The 21,842-nt window shown below is 47.5% G+C and overlaps 1 protein-coding gene across 2 annotated transcripts in view; it reads left to right on the top strand.

The window, feature by feature from the left end:
- The window catches only part of CNNM1 (cyclin and CBS domain divalent metal cation transport mediator 1), a 60,443-nt gene that overhangs the window by 35,498 nt on the left and 3,103 nt on the right, over positions 1-21,842 (top strand). Inside the window, exons 7-11 of one of the 2 annotated variants that reach the window (XM_004749514.3) lie at positions 1,736-1,798; positions 10,909-11,072; positions 19,418-19,601; positions 19,747-19,896; positions 21,454-21,555. In XM_004749514.3, coding sequence (XP_004749571.1) covers positions 1,736-1,798; positions 10,909-11,072; positions 19,418-19,601; positions 19,747-19,896; positions 21,454-21,555 — 663 coding nt within the window. The remainder of the gene's footprint in view (positions 1-1,735; positions 1,799-10,908; positions 11,073-19,417; positions 19,602-19,746; positions 19,897-21,453; positions 21,556-21,842) is intronic. The other variant, XM_004749515.3, reaches the window with a different exon arrangement.

The raw sequence follows: 21,842 nt of genomic DNA, 5'->3' as shown, positions 1-21,842 counted from the left end.
TTTCAGAAGACCAAAAGATAGGGGGACAAAGAGCTACATGAGACTCCCCAGCCCAAGTAATATGGATGATCTTTTTTCTTTGAAAAGAAAATTATTTTAAAAATCTTGGGAAGCTGTTACCTGGTTTCCTCCCTTCCTTCCTTCTTTCCTGTCTCTAGTTCTTTCTATCCATATCTCCTTCCATTTTATCAGTGAGACAGGCATAAACTTGTAACACTGATCTCTCCTTCAAAACTGGTTAACTAAAAAGGAGCATTAAACTTTTCCCTTCCCTCACTTCTGAGCATCTTTATAATCTTCAGAAGGAGAAAGAAATAGAATTAACCAGTAGGGGTGTGGATACATTTTCCATCATCCCCCACAAGCGCTCCCCACTTAGCAAAGTACAGTGTGAAATATGGGCCAAGGCTGCCACATCCCACAGTTATGCCTGGGTGCACCCCCACCCCAGGGTCTAGCTGCCCAGCATCACTCAACAGCAGCAAACCTCAGCCTTCAGTCAAAGGAGAGCATAAGGGAGTGAATTCTTATAGGGTCTGGGTCTGGCCAACTACCCTTGTCCTGGAAGCCAGCCTATAGTTTTATTAGCCTTTGAGAGAGAGAAATGAGATGAGGGGTTCGTCAGAACACTGGCCCTGGGACCTAGCCTCAAAGTCGAATTTGAGATTATGAGTAAGTCACCTGGTTTTCCTGTGCAGGGTAAAGGGAACACAGCCAGCACTGTCTCCTCTCTCTTGGATCTGATTGCCAGGGACTCTAGGAGGATCACAGTGAGCCTGGGAACTCTGAAGAAACCAGGCTTGAGTTTCTTCAAGCCCACGGGGCAATGCAAGCAGGGAGAGGCTGTCTCCTCCCTGTTTGGTGGGATATACATTTCATTTGCACCCCCAAGAAACTCTAGGATGCTTCTTGAGACTGTGGGGTTTCTTATCCCGGTACGTCTCACAGTAGGAGCCCATTCCAATATTCTTTGACATCTGGTGTCAGACCGAATGATTATCAGTCAGGTAGGTATAAATCTCCCCCGCTAGCTACCCTGCGCGTGTAAACTCAGTACAATCACCTGGCACGGCAGGTAAGACCACAGAAGTTGCCGGTTTCGGTGCGCTGTCCTCTGCAGACGGACTTCATTTAGTCCCCAGGGAAGGGACACTCTGAACAACTGGATAAGAGGGAGGAAGACAGATTTCCCAGACAGAAACACCGCTTGATCCGGCAATGCACAGTTGGCGCCCGGCACTGGGAGCACCGAAGAGCTGCTGGGAGGCTGAGGCAGGCTTCTTCCGGCCGCCGCTGGCCGGAGCATGCGCTCTGCTTGGAGCCGCGGCGCAGGCGCGCAGAGCCCGCGGGCAGTGGGGGAGTGCCGGGGGCGAGGCGGTGTGGGACCCCCAGCCTATTTGTGGGCTCACGGAGAATGCTGTAGACACACGTCCCCACCCCGCCAGGGACCCTGCCTGCTCTTGTCATCGGAAGGTCGAATCCCCTCTAAGATTGCTGCGCATCTTTCCGGAAAGACTTTCAGCCAAGGCCGTTTTACGTTTGGGTTTCTGGAGGGTGACTTTGAGAGGATTTGCAATTTCCCTGTTCTCAGAGGCAAGATTCCTTTTTGCAGAGAAATGTGACGTTGTGAAAACTCAAGAACAGACCCACTCACACACTTTGCTCTTTTGTCTTTCTCCTTTTCTGTTTATCTTCCCTTTTGCAACTCACAAATCCTTGGCCCTTGACTCTTTAGTGCCCGTCTCTGTGTCCCGTACCTTCGCCTTCAGCAGAGGGGACTCTCTGGCGGGCTCCCCAGGTAAACATGCGTGGGTGTGTCGGGTCTCCGTAGAGTCAGTGGGGTGTGCAAGAGGCCATTGGTCTCTGTCGCTGTCCTGCGAGGGAACTAGTGTCTCCCACAGGCACTGCCAGGACTAAGGCATAGCCCATCGCACAGATAACACTCCCTGGCACACACGGCCCAGGCGTTGCTGAGTCAGTGGTGTCACTTGTGAATTTAGCTCCTGGGAAATCTCTGTGTAGGTACGGGGAGAGATGATAGAGTGAGGGCTGGTGTGAATTCTTCCTCATCATTTGTCTCGCTGCAGAATGGAGGGATGAGGAGTGCAGGACTAGAAAGAACCAACAGAGTACCACCCCTTACTGCTACCTATTTTCCCTCCACCATTCATTCTCTGTGGCCTCTGCCTTTAGCTGACCACTAACTAACCCAGTCTCATCTTCCCCTGTAATGTTGCTCTCTGGTGACCATATTCTCTCTGGCCTTACTCATACAAAGAATATGTGTAAGAATTTCAAAACAACTTTTCATTAGGTTTAACCTCTGTTGTTAATTGTATAAAAGTTGCTGGGTTTCTTTTTAACTGGGTCAGGCAGCTCCTCATAGAACTACAGAGTAACCCAAGGGTTGAGGAGAATGTAATCAGTCTAAATAATTGATGAAGTGTTTGTATTGTTTCCATGTCTAGAGGATGCTCTCTCAGGCTCATGAAACAAGTAATGAGCAAACCAAGAATCTCTGTCTTAAACCTCCCTGAAGTTAGAATGTAAAAACACGTCCAGTTCCCTGTACCCCCACCCCACATCTGTCTCCCTATCCCAGTGCCACAATAGGATTCTGAGACCCCATCATAACCTCAGCCAGCAAGAATTCAGTTATGTTTTGCTATCTGTACACTAGACCCTCAACTTTCAAAAAGGCTGTGTCCTGAGACCTCAAACCCCCAAGTTTGCAGCTTCAGAAGAATTTATGTTGACTCCTGTTTCTTCCAAATCACATTTTTCCCATCAAAAACCATCTGGTTCCCATGTTTATCTGTACAAGACAAGTTAATCACTTTCTCAAATATCATCAAGGTTTTCTCTCTCATTTAATGATTTTCCACCAAGAAATAAAATCTTTCTTGCGTTGTGAGAGCTCATGCCTTCATGATGACTACTGACCAGCACGGTCCATGCGGGGTGCCAGGCTGGTAACTTCTACCAGCTAACTGGTCTACTCCTGCCTGTCAGCAAAATGAGAAGTGACCACATCATGGACCTTCAAGATCCTTCACATGCAGGGAATCTTCATGAAGGAAAAGTAGCTATGAAGCTTCAGCCGAAAGGCAAGGCTTACATTTTTAAAAGATACTCAGTCAGAAGGATCAAAGCAGGGATGTCATTACCGTTTAAATTACCCTCAGTTAACCAGACAAGCCAGTTCTCTGTAATTTTGTAACTCTAGTTTAGGGAAGATTAATTCTAGTTCATTGATATTTATTATGAAAAACTTGATGGTAAGCCAGCATCAGACCAAGATGAAGGTGATTTGTTCCTGCAGTGTGACACCCCCAGCCCCATCCCCACCAGGAGGTGCTGTAACTTCTGATCCAAGCCTGGTGGGTGGCAGCTGCTCCAGAGAACTCTTTCCACCTTCCCCTCATTTTCCATTGCCTGGGTCTTCAACCCAACAAGAAATAAGTGAGCCACAAAGCTGAGAGAGCAGGCCAACTTCTTCCCACCCTTGTTTTATCTTTGCAGAGTGGAGCAGTGACGAACAAAGCAGGAAAAAAGAAAGGGCAGGAGCTTTTGATCTTGATGAAGTCCCAAAAGTTCATTTTCGCTTTTGTTTCCTTTGCCTTTGGAGACATATCTTGAAAGAAGTTGCTGTGGCTGATATCGAAGAGGTTACTGCCTATGTTCTCCTCTAGGATTCTGATGGATTCCTGTCTCACGTTGAGGTCTTTTATCCATTTCGAGTTTATCTTTGTGTACGGTGTAAGAGAATGGTCGAGTTTCATTCTTCTGCATATAACTGTCCAATTTTCCCAGCACCATTTATTGAAGAGACTGTCTTTTTTCCACTGTATATTTTTTTCTGCTTTGTCAAAGATTATTTGACCATAGAGTTGAGGGTCCATATCTGGGCTCTCTACTCTGTTCCACTGGTCTATGTGTCTGTTTTTATGCTAGTACCATGCTGTCTTGGTGATCATAGCTTTGTTGTAAAGCTTGAAATCAGGTAATATGATGCCGCCAGTTTTATTTTTGTTTGTCAACATTTCCTTAGCAATTCGGGGTCTCTTCTGATTCCATACAAATTTTAGGATTATTTGCTCCAGCTCTTTGAAAAATACTGGTGAAATCTTGATTGGAATGGCATTAAAAGCATAGATTGCTCTAGGCAGTATAGACATTTTAACAATGTTTATTCTTCTGATCCAAGAGCATGGAATGGTCTTCCATCTTTTTGTGTCTTCTTCAATTTCTTTCATGAGTGTTCTGTAGTTCCTCAAGTACAGATCCTTTACCTCTTTGGTTAGGTTTATTCCCAGGTATCTTATGATTCTTTTTTTTTTTTTAAAGGATTTTTTGTTTTTGAAGATTTTATTTATTTATTTTACAGAGAGAGATCACAAGTAGACAGAGAGGCAGGCAGAGAGAGAGAGAGAGAGGGAAGCAGGCTCCCCGCTGAGCAGAGAGCCCGATGCGGGACTTGATCCCAGGACCCTGAGACCACGACCCGAGCCAAAGGCAGCGGCTTAACCCACTGAGCCCCCCAGGCACCTGGTATCTTATGATTCTTGGTGCTATAGTAAATGGAATCGATTCTCTAATTTCCCTTTCTATATTTTCATTGTTAGTGTATAAGAAAGCCACTGATTTCTGTACATTGACTTTGTATGCTGCCACTGCCAACTGCTGTATGAGTTCTAGTAGTTTGGGGGAGAAGTCTTTTGGGTTTTCCATATAAAGAATCATGTCATCTGCGAAGAGAGAGAGTTTGACTTCTTCATTGCCAATTTGGATTAAAAAAAAAAAGAAAGGACGGGGATGCCTGTCTTCTCCTTCGACTCTCTCCTCCCCACCTCCTTTCACTCGGTCTCCTTTTGTCTGGCCCCATACTTGATTTATGATCCAAATACAATTATTTGCTTATATTACATCTTGCCCCCATCTTACACAGAGGAGAGAGAAATCCTGGAAATTAATAGGGCCTTTACGTTTAAAAAGAACCCAGTCATTTTATTTGATCCCCACAACAACCTCAGGAGATGGGAAGGAATTAACATTGCAAAACAATAAGTAGGGAAACAGCCTCTGAAAACATTGAGCCATCCAGCAGTATCACCTGTGTCGTGAGAAGGTGAAGGATGAAGACTGGAATCCAAATCTCTCTCTTTCTTACTGTTACATTTTTTTTCTAATTTCTCCAATTCTTTTTTTATTTTTAACAAAAAGTTTTCACTTGAAATGAATAAGTCACAGGAATAAAAAGCAACGCAAAAGGAATAGTCAGTGACACTGATAGCGATGTAATAGGATAGAGGGTAGCTTGTCAAATCACTAAATGGTACAACTGAAACCAATGTAACACTGTGTGTCAACTATACTCAAAACAAAGTTTCCAGTTTTATAGAGACATAATTGACATATAACACTGTAAATTTAAGATGTATGTGATAATTTGATAAATATATATTGTATACATTGCAAAATTCTTTTGTTGTTTTAAATTCCAGTATAGTTAACATACAGTGTTCTTTTAGTTTCAGGTGTACAATATAGTGACCTGGGGCATTTTAGAAACAGAACAAATGAGCAAAGACAAAAAAGAAAGAGAGACAAACCAAGAAACAGACTCAAACTGATGGTTCCCAGAGGGGAAGGGATGGGGAGATGGGTAAAATAGGTGATGTGGATTAAGGAGTGCCCTTGTCTTGATGGGTGATGTATGGAATCTGAGTTTCTTAGGTCCTGCTTCTATTGTCCTCGACTTGGCTACCCCTCTGAACATGGGCATTTTGTGCCCCCTAGAGGACTGTGACTTACTAGCATTTTGAAAGCAGTCAGGATAATGAATTATGGTGCTCTCTGTGGATTGAGGCCAGCAGTCCCTGAACCAAAGATTGCCACCATTATCCATACATAGGCAGTTTCCTTCTATTTGAGCTTTAGTTTGAAATAAGGAGAGAGGAGTGGCTTTGTGCACTGCATTACTTCCAGGGTATGATGTAATTAGCCAGCTTTGCAGGTGCTTTCATTTAAAAAGTAGACTTCTGATCAACCCACTGAGAGTTCACAGCTCCACTGCAGTTATCATCCCCTCTCCCCAGACTCATTCCTTTTTTTTCCCAGTGGAGATGATTTCAAGTTCCCCATGACAGTCCTTCCAAATCCACAAAAGCACAGAGGCAGGAAAGAGGTCAGGAGCAGTGATTCTTTTTCAGTGTTCAAATGACATCTGTAATGTGCTTTGAGATCAATGGGGACCGTTTCCTCCCAGAATATAGAGGGAGTCTCTAAAAATAATCCTTTTACTTTGTGAAATGTGGTAAGTGGCAATACTCCTTTGGGTTGGCTTGTGTGTCGTAAACATTTGGGAACCATTAAAGCTCCGTGTAATGTGAGCGAGTTCATCTGGGCTCCTAACTTGGGCTGATTTGCAGAGTTCACATTGTAGCTTTGACAGAGAGCTTTTGGCATTTGGTTGTCTGATGTTGAATATTACCCCAGAATGATGAATTTTAATAATCCTAGTTTGTACTCTTATAGGCCTATGTAATTAAGGTCCCCCATCCAGTTTGGAGAACACAGGTGGCCCATGACACAGTGACTATGACGAGAGAGGGCTGTTCCCTCTTGTCCCTCACTGATGCTCCAAAAGATAGAAGCAGGCAGCCGCTGAACCCTACTTTCCCTTCAAATCCCCAGACTGAAACAGGAAGTGGGGCATTCTCCTGTATCATGGGTTCTGCTCTAGGTACAGGTGTCGTGAGTGAGGCAAGCATCACAGAGCTGTGTGTAGGTTCAGGGAGCCTCGTGCCTATCAGTGCACAGGAGATTCCATTCAGCCCCAGTTAGAGTGTCAAATCCTCTTCCACCCCCTCTCCCGCCCCACACCCAATTGTACCCCAGGATCTTCTCTGCCCAACCTCAGTATCTCCAACTTGCTGTCTAGGATAGATATCCCTTGCAGCCTGACTACGCAGAGGCTGAAGGAAAGGGGTCTATCACACTTCTCCACTGCACCTCAGAGTCTAGAGAAGAAAACCTGGCTTCCCACCACCCAGTCTCCAGGGCTAGCTTGACGGTGCGATGTAAGGAAGAGGGGACAAAGGGGTATGTCCGCGGCGTGGCCTACCTCCTGGTGGGGAATTCTGTGGTCAGTTTGATCACTGTTGGGTCTGCCCCCTCTTAGACCTCTTTGACTGTAGTTTCACATTTTCCTCTTCACTTCACTCCCCCCCGGCCTGGGCCTCTGCTCTTAGGAAATGCCAAGGGGAATTATACAACTTGAATTCGTTTGCCATGCTGCTGGGACACTCGTCTGTTACTGATTTCTTCTCTTTTTTTATTAAAAGCATTTCCATTTCCCTTGCTCAAAAACCTCTGAGTGTATGTGCACAATTACCAAAATGCCGAGTCATCAGCATCCTACCTATTGAGGAATGTCAGGCTCCGGGACATGAAAACATTGATGTTGCACAACACTCACATGAGCTGGGACTTCCTTTGTTGTGAAGTGAGGCTTTTTTTTTTTTTTTTTTCCTTTTGAAAAATTGCTTTTATAGGCCCGACCTTTATAAGACAGTTGTATCTTTTCGTATTGGGAATCCTTTGGGATTCTGAATAAACCTTCAATAGCTTTGTTCTTACTTGAAAAAACAGAACACAACAATACTTCTCCTCCTAGCACGACAGTGATGTCACTTGCATTTGACGTGTGGTCTTGGGAATGGCAGCAGAGTGGCATGCTGGTGAGGACCAGAGCTCTGGGTGGGACGGGGAGGCGTTTGTGGCCTCTATTTCCAGCAGAGTGTGGAAGTGATTCAGGCAGAGCCTTCTATGGCTGAAAGTGGTCTAGTACACAAGAGAGCCTTGTCTCCCTGCCATCCTCCTGGCATATGCCTGGGATTGTGATATAAGGGATGACAAGGTGGAACAGGACACATGGGATATATGTAGCACGTGTCCCACCAGGCAAAACCCTGGAGGGTTGTCGGGGAGAGATGGTTATTTCCCAGGCCCTACTTATACTCCCTTCGATGGTTCCAAACTGCGCTGAGGACAAGACCCACCAGGTCAGGGTATGGTGTTCCAGATTCCACTCACATGACAAAGAAGTCACCCTCCAGCAGAACTGCCTGCCCCTCTTTTCCACAGCAGTTACCCTGAGGAAGTGCCATCGATTTATTGGCAGCCACCACCTCAGAAGACCACAAAGGGTCTAGCCAAGCCAAGAATGCACCAGCTTGTTTTCAAGGGACCAGAACCAGAAGTGAAACGCATGTTCTTCTGCCCAGTACTGCTGCCATTTACAGTCGCCTGGGTGCTTCACTCTGTTCTCCATGGCACCGTCACTGGCTTCAGTCCTTGGTCACTGTGGAAGAGGGTCTGGCCCTCCATCTCCCAGTGGAGAAGTAGGGCCCTAGAGACCTGAGGCCAGGATCCCCAGTTTCATGTGCTTTAGGTAAACAAAGTCCTGGTTTTCCCTGTGGCTTCTCCTCAAGTTACTGTACCAAAGCGCGAAGCCTCTTGGTGCCCTTGAGTCTCACTGCACACTCTCTGACTCTGTCCAGCCACAATGTTGGGGTGTCCTTCTCTCTGCCCTTAGTTTCTTGGAGAAGTCAGCTTCCCCAGGATGATTTTAAGTTGCAAAGGCAAGGCTTTCCCATCCAGGATGCTTTGAGAGCTCTGAAATCTTTTTTTAAACAAAATTTAGGTTCTACATTAAAACTCTTTAAGGGATGCTTAGGTTTTGATTCATTCATTCTCTACATTTTTATTGAGCACCTACTCTAGGCCAGGCATAGTGCTAGATACTGAGTGGACCACAATGACCAGAAAACACAAGACCTCTGTCCTCGTGGAATTTAGCATTGAATTGAGTAGATGTCACAAGTCCAAACACATAATGAATTAAAACTTGTGAAAAGTACATTGAAGGAATGAACAAGGGACAGTGATAGAAGAAAACAGGGAAATCTTAGGACAGCCAAAGTCTTCAGAGAGGGTAGCTATCAGCTTCGGCTGAGACCTGATGACCAAGGTCTTAGCTGGGGAGGTAGAGGGAGGTGGGCAGGAGAAATGGCATCTTCTGAAGAAGTGGGGGAACACTTGCATGATTGAGGGCAGCAGAGCAAGCAGGGGAGGGAAAGAGAGTCCTCAAGATGAGACCAGACAGGAAAGCAGGAGTCAGGTCATGAGGGACTTTTGGGGACAAAAAGTCCCCAAAACTTCCCTGGAGTTTAGGGGTCCAGGGAATTGGGACTTGGGGGGGACAGAGATAGAGACCAACAGGCTTATGTCCACAGTGGAGGTGAGAAGGCCTGGTATGGGGCTGGGGGAGCAGCAAGGGTCTGGGGGCACCCCCCAGGTTTCCGGCAGAAGTAATGGAGTATACGTGAGGGGCACTTTGGGAGACGAGGACACTGGAATTAGAATCCTTAATTCTATAATCCTATCAAGGTAGCGATTGTTATGGTTCTAAAGAGAAAAATGATGCTGCCTGTTGTTATTTTACCCTTTCCACTGTGTGGTTTGCCAGACAACGGTAACAGCTTGCAGCTAAACACACCATCAACCCTCAAGGACTCGCTCCAAATAGATGCTAATCAATTATCTTGACTGATGGCACCGTTATCTCCTGAGACAGGATTGAATTCCCGGGTTCTCCCCTGAAAGCACAGGAGCGGAATTTCTGAGGAGCCAGACTCCGCACTGGAGCCCCTGAACTCAGTCTGTGTTCCGAGAAGCTCGCAGCACGCCCCTCCCCCTCTGGGGAAGGAAACATGGCATGGCACTCTCCCTCAGGTTGATTCTGTGCTTGAGATCAGGCTCGGGTCACCTGAAGAACCTCTCTTCCATTGATCCAGGGAGGGTAGTTCACATAATCCTTTTAGAAACCAAGGGCCGGTCTTAATTGAAGTTTCCCTAGAAGGTTCTTGAAAATGGGAAAACAAACCAACCAACCCTGACTCGGAACATTTAGGATGCCTGTGGATTATTCCAGTATCCCCTGCTCTCGTGTAAGCCTAGATGGAGTCCTGCCTTAGACCCACACTTTAGAGGACCTCACTTTGGCCCTCCTCAGTCCTACCCCTTTCTGTGGGGTGAGGAACTCACGGGGCCAGAGCCTGTGTTCTGCCTCTTGAACCACAATTCAGATGGAGGAACCCCGGAATTCCTTCTCTAAGCCACCCCGGGGGAAGGGGACCGGGAAGCCCCTAGGTCAGGGGCTGTTTGTCCCCATACAGCCCTGTATCATGTTTTCCACTTTAACAGAAATCCTAAGGAGTTGGACCTTGCCTTCCAAGTTATGCCAGCATAATTGTCAAGGACAAGGATGGAGCGAATTTTAACAGTTTCTTCATGTGACTCAAATCGGTACCCATATAGTTTGTGGGCCTCTGCTTGTCCAGGGTCCTGCCAGTGTTAGGGCAGACCTGAGTGATCCCTGCTAACTTGCTCACCACCACAAGGATCAGTCGTCTGTGCCTTCAGACCTAAGGCGTTCACCTTTCTGAACAATGAGGCTTGTGAGCAGAGTTGAGATCCTGGCAGAGGGTCTCTCGCTCAGGAGGAGCTATACCCACACTCACAGCATGGTCCTCATCTCTGACATTAGTCCAAAGACCTGAACTGAGAGAGGCTGCGGACCACCTCTGCCCAGCTCCTCCCAGGTGCAGGGTATGGGGAGCTGGAGGGGCCTGAGCAGAGCCGAGCCCTGAGTCTCCGCTGTGAAGGGTGCGGGCCTGGGTCTAGCACCTGGGGTTAGCGTTGCCCAGAAGTCCCTCCGGCCCTCAGTAAACACCTCTCTCTCTCTCTCTCTCCCCTCGTCTCTGTCTTTCCATCCCCCTCTCTTTCCTCCCTGCCCACCTGTCCTTGCCTTTTGTCCCCTGGCCTCTCCCCCACCATCTGCAGTAAACCGGTCCCCTTCTCGCTGCAGCGGCTTGAACCGCTCCGAGTCTCCAAACCGCGAGCGCAGTGACTTTGGGGGCAGCAACACCCAGCTGTGCGGCAGCAACAACAACCTGTACACTCCTGACTACTCAGTGCACATCCTGAGCGACGTGCAGTTTGTGAAGGTAACTCCCCCGGGGGACCGTCCCCGTGCCAGCCAGCCAGCCAGCCAGCGGGCTGGGATGCGCCTCCCCGTGCCCCCTGCTCCCCGAGAACGCTGGCTGCTCGTGGTTTCCGGGCTTTATAAGGGCCCTGTTTTCAGTTAGCTTCATGACTGTTCATTATTTGTCATTTGTTTATGATATCCTGATCCCCATTTCATGGGTGGGGAAACTGAGGCACAGAACAAGAAGGCGTTAGCTTGCCTGAGACAAGTTGCCAGCGGAACTGTTTCCTTTGGATCCCCTGCCATTGGCACCAGATTGCTTTGTTTTTTTCAAGATAAATTTGCAGGTGATTAATAAACCAAGTGTCTAGAAGAAACTGTGCTATGGTTTGACGTACAATGGTGTATTTCTACATCTTACTGCTCCAGTGCAATTTGGCATGTGGGTTAACCACTAACCGTTTGTATAACTGTCCTCCCCTTAGCCGTCACGGGGCTGGTAGAGCATCACTTGGCACAGGTCGGAGAGAGAAGCAGCGATGCTTACACCTTGTAGTTAAAGAGGAAGGGAGCTCTTTCTTTATACTTCTCATTGGGATTGGGATTGCACAGAAACGTTCTAGAGTTTCTTCCTTTGCTTGCTTTGATAGGTTTTGTTTGATTTGTTTTGTTTGCTAGCATTCTGCAAACCATTACATGCTTGGGCGGGGGAGATCAGGAGTGAGCCCCATTTCTCCAAGTCCAACAAAACACCCAATGAGTTCACTTGGTAAATTGCAGGCTGGATTACGAGAGATGTATCATTCACAAAGGTAGAAGGAGGTCCTCTCCTTCTGTTCAGAACACAAGCTCTGATCATTTGATAGCAGTGTACGCTGGCTGGTTTTCTGTGTTCCAGAACCTTGCAGACACCCTGAGCTAAAACTAAGGATGGAAAGTTAACAGAGGCTGGATCTGAGCCTGGAGGGCAGGGTGAGATAACTGTTTGTGGGGTACTCTGTGCATGTGATCTGTGGTTCCTTTGTCTGATTGATCCACTTAGTGTTACCACCGCCCTGTGAGGTAGGTCCTACTGTAATTCCCATTTTAGAGATGAAGACATTGGAGCTTGAGGAGTCTGAGGCCCCAGGGCTGGTAAGTGGCACAGCCAAGCTTCAGAGTTGGGTCTCTGTCTCCAGAGTCCAAGCCCTCAAATCCCTAGGCTTTAGGGAGAGTTGTGGGAAATCAGAGCGGAAGGAGCCCCAAGGAGAAGTGACTTTGGGAACTAACCCAGCAATACCCATGGGTCTATAATGACTGGAGACACTTAACAAATCCTGTATGACAAGGAAGGTAAAGAAAACTGAAGCCTGTGGTTCCCCGGAGGCCCTCTCATTGCAGGCCTTCCTCAGCAGTGGAGGTAGGAAAAAATGGGAGTGGAGAAGCTTTACTAGGTCAGCTCTCATTGGTTTGTAGTCCTTGTCACTTGGTTTGTGGGGAAAGAACTTGAAAGTCACAGTGTGAGTAAGTGCTCAACAGTACTGACCGCAGGCCTGCCCTGTGCTTGTCTCGGCATTGACAGGAGACTGTGGTGAACAAGACCGTAAGTTCTTGCCTTTCTAGAGCCTCCATGCTGGGGGGAGGGGGAGCAGAGAGGATAAACAAGTAACCACAGCATAAAGAACTGTGCGAGGGGGGTGGTCTCACAGCCCAAGCCCCTGTGAGGGGCTGCAGGAAGATTTTGCAAGGGTTTTTCATGTCCAACAGACTGAAGTTCCAGAACAATTATCAAGTCCAGGAAAAATTTGACTTCCAGTTTATTACCAACTTAGATAGAAAGGGGTGTCTCATGATTATCTGGGAGAGCTATTGAAGCCGTGATTAATCATAGTTAATGAATTATGAATGGAGGCACCAAAGCATCCTTATGAATTTTTAAAAATTGTGTTTTGTAAATATCATTATTAGACTATTTGGCAGCTGTCTTACGGTCTTGATTGTGTGACCGTGACCAAGATGCCCCATCACCATCTGGTGGCAGAATCCCTAAATTGCAGGATGGTATTTTGGAGAATGAACGTCATAAAATCATAGGAGAGACAGCACCCTGGTTGAAGATTAACTTCTGAACATGTTGGCTGCAAAGTCAAAGTGTCCAGAAGGGCACACTTGCTTCTGGTTATTCCCAAGATAAACAGATCTCCATTTCCTTTGTAATTTAGTGGCTGCATGAGTTCTTAACTGGCCACATGTAAGAGAAGACTATTTGAACTCAAGCAATTGCTCAGAAATGCTTGTAGCTACAGTGATAAAGAGAGAATAAAAACACACTGCCTTTTGAGCAGTGGTTTGATTTCCTCAGTGAACGAGTCGGTACGTGTTTATTAGCATTATTAATGGTTCTAGACACTACAGGCTACTCTAAGGAAATATAAACCTATCCTCTGCTTTATGAGGAGATTAAAATCTAGCTACGGAGAAGAAATGTAGGTTAAGCTGTAGTGACCCAGGTGATTATGAATTCGTATGGCTCATACTTTTAAGCACCATGTTGCTGGAGAATGTACCAGGCGTTTAAGGGTGAGGAAGGAATAGGAGGAGGGACACTGATGAACAAACATGTGGAAGGCAAGTAGGCAGGTGCATTCAAGGGACAATGAAGAAGCAGCTGAGCTAGTCCCGTGGTTGTGTGCAGGCCATGGGAGCACCACTGGCCACGCAAGTCCATGTTCTCAAAACTGGGCAGAGAGGTTCAGGTTGATCTGCTGGACCTTTGCTGTCCCACCTGGGAGCCAGCAGCCACAGGCAGCTGCCGAGCACATGAAACGTGGCTCGTCCGAACCCATGAGCTGTAAGTATAAAATACTGCTGGATTCCAAGGACTTTACACACAAAAAAGAATGTGTGGTTCCCCATTCATAATTTTATGTTGATTCCATGTTGAAGTGAATTTTTTTTAATATGTTGGGTTAAATGCAACATTATTAACGTTAATTTCACCTATTAGTTTTATTACTTTTAATGTGACTACAAGAAAAATTTTCAACTACCCGTATGACTCCCGTTCTATTTCTGTTGGACGGTACCGTGCCAGAGAGGAAGACATTCTCAGATGGTTGAACAGGAGAACCAAAGTGACAAAAAGTCATGCTTGAAGCAAAACTAAAACTTAAAAAAAAAAAAGAAGGAGAAGAACTGAAGGGGTTGGGCGGGAGAACGCTTGAATCTAGAAATGCAGCTGGAGAGAGGTTGTTTCCTGAATGCATTTTCTAGAGTGGTGCCTTGTCAACAATTTCTTTGAAGGTGACATGTTGACAGGGCAGTAGCTTGTGATTTTTTTTTTTTTTTTTTACTTTAAAAAGAGGAAGCATTGTGAAAACACAGTTGTGAGACAGAGAGAGAAGGTAACCCGTGGTATGGTGCCTTTCCTTTAACACAACCATCCACCGACAGTGTGGGTCCTCTCCCAATCTCTGCCCCTGCCCCTGAACTGGGCAACCGCCCACCCCCACCCTCACCCCCAGAGCCATGCTTCTGCCCACTGATACTGGGTCCTAGCTGGGGTCGTCTGAATCTTCCCCTAACACCATCAACTAGTGGTTATCTAATGTCTGTGTGAATACCTCCATGTCAGGGAACTCAGTACCTTGTAAGAAAGGGATGCAGAAACAATACTTTATGCCCAGCTCCTTGTCTTACTCCAGAACAATGCTTAAAGAGGGTTAGAGTTCCTGGATCCTCGATTCCAGCTGACCGGAGGATGACATCCCTTTTCCTAAGGAACAAGAGAGAAGGGTATGGCTCACTGCACATGCAGCCTGGACAGAACCTTTCCAAAAATAAACAAAATACAGCACTTTGCAACACTCCCAAGAGGCTTCTGGCTTGGGGACCACAGCAAATGCAGCAGCTGATCGGAGCCCTGAACCCCCAAATCCATCTCAGTCAAACCAGAGCACACCCCCTTCTTTTTCCCTCCCTCCTATCTTTCCTCACTCACTGTCTCTCCTCTCTCTTCCTCTTTTCATTGTTCCCACTTGGAATCTCCTTCCTTCCTCTACTTCGTCTTTTGCTTTATTTTCTTAGTTAAGGATTTACTTTCCTAAGATCTTGTCCTGCTTTGGCAGCCCCTCCACTCACTCCTTCTCCAGGGGCAGAGGGATCATGGCCCTGGCCCCCACCTACTTCATGATGTGCCGTCCAATATTTAGACATAATGAGAGGGTAGGTTTGACCCCTTTCTTTGAGGTGTATGCCCATGATAAAGTTAACCTGTGAGAGATGTATGTGGACGTGTTGAAAACAGTCATTTCTAACAGCTGGATGACAGGTTCACTGATGTTATCTCATAATCTCTGGGCCTCTGTTCTGGGCTCAGAGAGGTTAATGATTTGGCCAAGGTTGCCCAGCTTGAAAGTGGCGAACCTGGGACGAAACTAGAAGACAAATCTAAATGAACTGTTGACCCAAAAAGAGTAACATCAAGTCTTTTGTTGAGCTTAGCAGGGTTCATTTAGGAAAATGTTCTGTCCTTTAAGACAGGAGAAGCTACAAGATCCCAAAGAAAGTTTCACCTAGGGGAAGGCTCTGGGCATGTTAGAGAATTGGGTTTGATGGCAACCCATCTTTCTTTCAGTCATCAGATGCCTGTAGACCCCAAGCCTACAAAGCAGTTACTGGAACACCTGCCCGAAAGGACTGTGAAAGAAGCCTCCTGCAGCCAGGGACAGCCACACAGTGTCCAGAGCCCAGGCTGAGATGGTTGTCCCTGGGGAGCAAGAACAAAGTCCTTTAAATCCCGGTATCTAGGTTGCAGGGGTACCATTATGAGATTCCGGGGTTTCCCCCTCTGGAATTCCCCCGTCTCACTTCCCCTTCCATCTCCTTGGCTCCAAAGAGTGACCAGCACAGTGCACAGCCTAGGAGACAGTGCACTGGCTGGGATTCTGAAAGCTTGCTAACTGTCCAACTTTAGACAATCCCTCGACATTTCGGGACCTCATTTTCTGATCTGCACACTCAGGATCACAAGCACTCTCACACACTATAACAGCAAAGGAGATAACACAAATCCCAGTGCTCTGTAGGCCATAATACACTCTATGGATGGAAGGTTCCGTCCTCATATCCCGACCTCTCCCTGCAAAAGTAAGCTCTTATGGGTAACATAGCGCTAGGCTTTCCACCAACATCTGAACACCTAGTATCAGTCCTATTCTGTAGGATATTTATAGAACTTCCAGCAATGTATATGATTCCCCCCCCAAAAAATTAACCTAGTGATGCTTTAAATAAGAAAATGAGAAAAAATTACAAAGCAATTTGATGAAAAAGCTAGCAGGTCTGAATTTGTTACTCTCAGTAAATAAGTTTATCTGTGAGCTTCCTCGTCATAAAAGCAAAGAGGGCAAACCTAGTGGAATATTTGGATTCTCGTGTGATGTAAGGAAGTACATCATTTATCTATAGAAAGGAGGGTTGTTTTGTGTTTTTTTTTTTAATAGAAAGGAGCTTTTTCCTGGCAGTAATTCTTGAAGGGCTTATCCGACAGATTTCTATACAACTATGGAAGGCATCAGAAAGTAATACATATTGGCTTCATCTGTAGTTTTGCCAGAGTTTCTGTTCTTCATATGGAGGTTTCTTATTTCAGGCCTCTGTGCAAGCTGGGGGTCCAGTAGGAAAGTTGAACATCAGTGAAGGCAATTATCAAGGGGAGCCAAGATAATAATTGATTACAGGGGGCATTTCCAAGAGTCCAGAGCTGTGATTCTCACCCATGGTGCGCACTGGGATCACCTGGGGAGCTTGAAGTGATCCTGATGTCTGCGTCCCACTCTCAGAGATTTGGATATAATTGCTTAAGGGTGTTGCCAGAGTTTCAGGATATTTTAAAGCTTTGCAAGTGGTTCTAATGTGCTGCCAAGGTTGAGAAGCACTGTCCCAGGAGGTATGAATAATTAGCATGTCACTTTGATCCTTTCTCTGCAGCACTGCAAGTCCCTGAACCATCAGCATGGGCTGCATGACAGGCCGTTGGTGGTGAAATCTCTAACACATGCCTGATGGTCTGTATGATTGACTCAAGATAAGGTTTAAGACTGAGGGTAGGCTCAGAGTTGACATCTCCTGGGGAAATTTCAGAGCCTGACTTCTCTTCTCACTTCCCAACAGAGGGGCCTGCAAAAGTCGGCAATCCCATTGAATCTACTGAAGACTTTAGATGCTAAATAGAGACCCCAGTTGTTACATGCCTTAATACACAGAACATATCCTTTTGACCTGAAAAATATCAATGCCCGTTAACGCTTTGCCACTTTATCCATTTGACTCCTTTAAATGGAGAAAAGCAAAAACCTGAGAAGGACTGTGTCTGATTTTAACCAGGTCTTAAGTCATTGGTTCTCAGAGTGTGGTCTCTAAAGCAGCCGCGTCAGCATCACCTGGGAATTTGTTCGAAGTGCCCACCCGGGGCACTGCCCCAGACCAAGTGCATTAGAAACATGAGCAGTGGGGCCCAGCAATCTTGCCTTAACAAGCCCTCCAGGTGATCTTGATGCTGAAGTTTGAGAGTCATGGTTTTAAACCATCAAGAGAACTCTGTCCCCTCTAATGGACAATAGTATGGCTAGAAGCTTAGATCTCTGCATGTGTGTGTCCTATAAGAATCGCAGAAAGACACTTTCTTAATAGGTGTTTTGCAGTTTGATTAGTTGTGCTTGGAATTTGCTTGATCTGCATGCAAGATATCCCGAAGTCTGTTAGAGAAGGAAAGATGGATAATGTCCAACAGAGTAGTGCGTTCCCAACTTGAGGGAAAATAGAACATTTCTCTTTATGAAGAGGAAACGCTCATTGCCTAAACGGTTGTGGAGGTATTTCGGTGAAAATGGTTGTCAAACATTTGGGATGGGCACTAAATTTTAAAACATCCTGGAGGAACTGGAAGACCATAAGATCTAGAAAGTGTAGGAAGAACATCAGAGGATAATAAAGCAGGACAAATTAACTCACCTATTCAGTAAAAATGATCAGAGCACCCGCCCGTGCAGCAAAGAAACGAGGAAAGCCGGTGTGTGAGGAAGGCAGAAGTGAGATGAGCCCCAGGTGAGGAAGAGTCAACCCAGAGCATGTGAGGACAGAGCGGTCTAGGCTTGACTCTTGGCCTTGGGTTCTACCATCACCCACAGACCCCAGGATGGCCAGACATAGGGCGCGTTCCAGCCAGTGGGGAAACGGGGACCTGGGAGCAGGTGCTGAGGAGTAAGCAGTTGGCGAGGGGCCGATGTCGGAAGAGCTCTTGCCAGATACCAAGCCAGCTTCTAGCAACCTCTGTTCCAAGTGGAAATCTTAACCATTCCCTCCCCTGTTTCCAGCTGCACACCCTTCCTGTTCCCACATGTAATCCCAATCCTGCCCCCTAAAGGAAAGAGGAGGACTATGAACAGTTTGTAGTTTTGCCAGTTGTCTAGCTAAATGCAGCGAAGACAGAAGGAAAACACTGAAGGGGCTGTGGTACATGGGAAGGATGTACCGCTATGGGCCATTTTCACTTTTCACCCGGGACCTTTCACTGAATAATGGCATCACGTTTCCATATTGGGTGGTGCAGAAAGCAGCCCCCCCCTTTTTTTTAACCAGAAACCAGGATATCAGGCAGACATACACCCAGAGAACAGGAATGACCGATAAACCTTTCCGTATTCCAGAAAAGACATTTGATCCATACTTTTCCTGCCTGGAGTTCTGGAAGCTCCCTTCTGCTCTGACTAAGCCTGACTGTCTAGATGCTTCTATTTGTAGGTGAGGCTCGATACATCAGGAACATCACGAGTAAGATTCCTGTGATCTGAGGAGGCAACTGAGAGACCTCTGCTGTGCACTTTTCCCACACAGGAGCAGGAGCCCACATCCGGCCGTGGCCCAAGTCCAAATCAGAAATGCCCGTGTGCTCTGGGGCCTCAGCCTCCAGCTTCCTGACGGGAGGACCCAGAGCAACAGAATGTCCTTCCCATAGTCCCTAAATGATCCTTAGGATGGGGGCCCTTGGCAATTGTATGCATTTAAAACTTGTCTGTGGGTAGCTCCCCTGCTAAATTGAGGGTACCCTCCATCCTCTCCCGAGTCTCAGGAGAAGGTTTAGTTCTTCCAGGTGCACTGAGGAGCCCAGAGCCAATAAAAAAGAGAGCGGGGACACATTGTCCCTCAACTTCTAGGCTGGTATGGCTTGAGAAGGGACCCAGTTCATGGATACTAGACCACAGAGGCCAGGGGTTCCAACACACCCTAGCAGAGCTGCTTCCGAGCTGGGAGAAGCTGACCGCATCCAGAGAGGACTCTGCCCCGTCCTCTTGAGCTTCCTCCCACTCTGCTTCTTTCCTCCAGATCACACGGCAGCAGTACCAGAATGCACTCACTGCCTGCCACATGGACAGCTCACCCCAGTCCCCTGACATGGAGGCCTTCACTGACGGAGACTCCACCAAAGCCCCTACGACCCGGGGTACACCCCAGACCCCCAAGGATGACCCTGCCATCACCCTCCTGAGCAACAGGAACAGCCTACCGTGTAAGTCGGGTGGGTGGGCTGGCCGGAGCTGAGCGCAGCAACCCCCCTTCCTCCCTCACCCCTGCCCAGAGCTGCCATCCGAGGCCAGCTGGAGTCTCGGATCTTCTCCGAAGCAGGCTGGTCACACACTTGCTGTCCTCCCCAGGCAGCCGCTCAGATGGGCTGAGAAGCCCCGGCGAGGTTGTGTACCTGAGGATGGAGGAGATGGCCTTCACCCAGGAGGAAATGACAGACCTCGAGGAGCAGAGCACTCAGCAGCTCTCACTGTCTTCTGCAGCCATTCCTACGACAGCAGGTCAGGGAGGGAAATCAGGGTCCTCACTGTCGGGTTCTGGGATGGCCCCGGGGAGAGCTGGGCCAGGGACACCAGATATTTCCCACCTCCTCTCACAGGGAGCGGGGGAAGGGAAACACACACACACACACACACACACACATACACACACGCCCCGAGCTCCAGCCCCTGCTCAGGCCCCTCCCTCCATTCTCCCAGGAAGATCTGATCTTAATAGGTAAGTTTCTTCCTTATGTTAAGAGATATAAATCACGGTGGCCAGATCATCAAGTAGCTTTGGGCATAAATGAGATAGCAAATACAGAGGGCATCTCATAGTGCTTGGTACCAGGCTCTGGGCATAGTAGGAAGTTCTCATTAGACCTGCCTTACACACGAGGAGACTGAAGTCAGCTGTTCCTCCTACTGACAGGGCTCTTCCCTTGCTTTGGGCCGGAGGTGATCTGTAGGACTTGTCCTGAACGCTGAGATCCTATCCCCTCCCTCTGAGACTTTGAACACTTCCATCTTGGCGGTGGTGTTGCTCCGAGCTCCCAGCGACCCACCAGTCCTGACACCCTCTTGTACCTGCCTTGCCGAGATCTACTTCTCCAAGCCTGCAGCCCGCCTGTGCTCCCCCCAACCCGTCCTCGCAGGGCAGCAGTTACCCCACCTGGCCTCCTAGACCTGCTCCAGTCCATAGTCTGAGACCCCTCAAGTCCAGGGCAATGATCCAACAAGTGCTCTTCATTTTTGTGGTCAGTAAGCCAATATATTTGAACTTGTGGCTAATTCAGAGTATCTGGGACATACAGAGTCACCATTCCAAGACCTGAATACAGAATGGATGTTCTTTTTCTCCCTTGCACACTGAACTTAGTGGCTAAAGCATGTAGCAAGAAATTGTATCAAAGACAAAAGAATGGAGAAGATAGTCTTTGGAGTTCGTCTAGTCCATCGCCTTGTGTGATACAGGGACCTCGTGTGAGGACCCTGAGGCCTAGAGAAGGGACTTGTCTGGTCTATAACACTGCATTGAAGCAAGCACCCCAGAAGTGTCCACCACCCCACTCTGCCTCCCAGGTCAGGTCCTTACCTCATGGGCATTAAGGGTCTGGGCCTCTTCCTAGCTTTGAGATTCTGTGCCCCTGAACCCCCACTGGGTTCGGTGGGAGGTGTTAGAGACATGTGTTTAATTATTATTGAGTCCCATGATCTCCCGGGTCTGAGCAAGTATTAGAAGGTGATACCCCACCTCCAGAGTCCTCAAATATGCTTTGGGTCTGGCAAAGATACTGAACAGAGAACATCTTGTCCTCGTCTCCCCTCTCCTGCCAAAGAACATTTGGATAGTTGGATTCTCACTCCTGAAATCTTTGTTCCTTTTGTGGCCCTGAAGTACCCCTTGCTGGCTGACAAAAGCCCACGGCTCCCTGGGCATCCCTCCCTGTCACAGCCACCACGGCCCTGCCTCTGGTTTTGAACTGCTACCTGCTAAGAAGCATTAGCCAGAGTCACCCTTCCTAGCTCCCTGGGTGTTGGCAAGACCTGAGTTCTTTCTTCTCCCCTTTCTCTCAGCGTCAGACAGTGAATGCTGTAATATCAACCTGGACACAGAGACAAGCCCCTGCAGTAGTGACTATGAGGAGACCGTGGGCAAGAAGCTGCTGAGAACCTTGAGTGAGTAGCTCTTTGCCCGGATGAAGGACTCCCACCACCTGGTCACTAGAAAAAGCATGTTAGGACATCACTCCTGGAGGAGGAACCGTTGACTCCTTGCAGGAACCTGATGAGTACACCCATGAAAATCCATAACTGGGCTTGGACCAGTACTGTGCCCTTGAGAGTTTGGGGATGTGTCCCATTTAGCTGGTGGTTATCTAGGACTGGGGTCTGCAAGCCATGGTCATGGCCAAATCCTGACCTCCCTCTCCTGCCTGTGAATCAGAGAGTCCTATAAATCAAGA

Source organism: Mustela putorius, unplaced genomic scaffold, assembly GCF_011764305.1.
Source record: "Mustela putorius furo isolate JIRA1106 unplaced genomic scaffold, ASM1176430v1.1 tig00003909_pilon_pilon_pilon, whole genome shotgun sequence".
NCBI classification, from domain to species: Eukaryota; Metazoa; Chordata; class Mammalia; order Carnivora; family Mustelidae; genus Mustela; species Mustela putorius.
The sequence above is the reverse complement of the archived record's forward strand: the minus strand, read 5'-3'. Positions and strand labels throughout refer to the sequence as shown.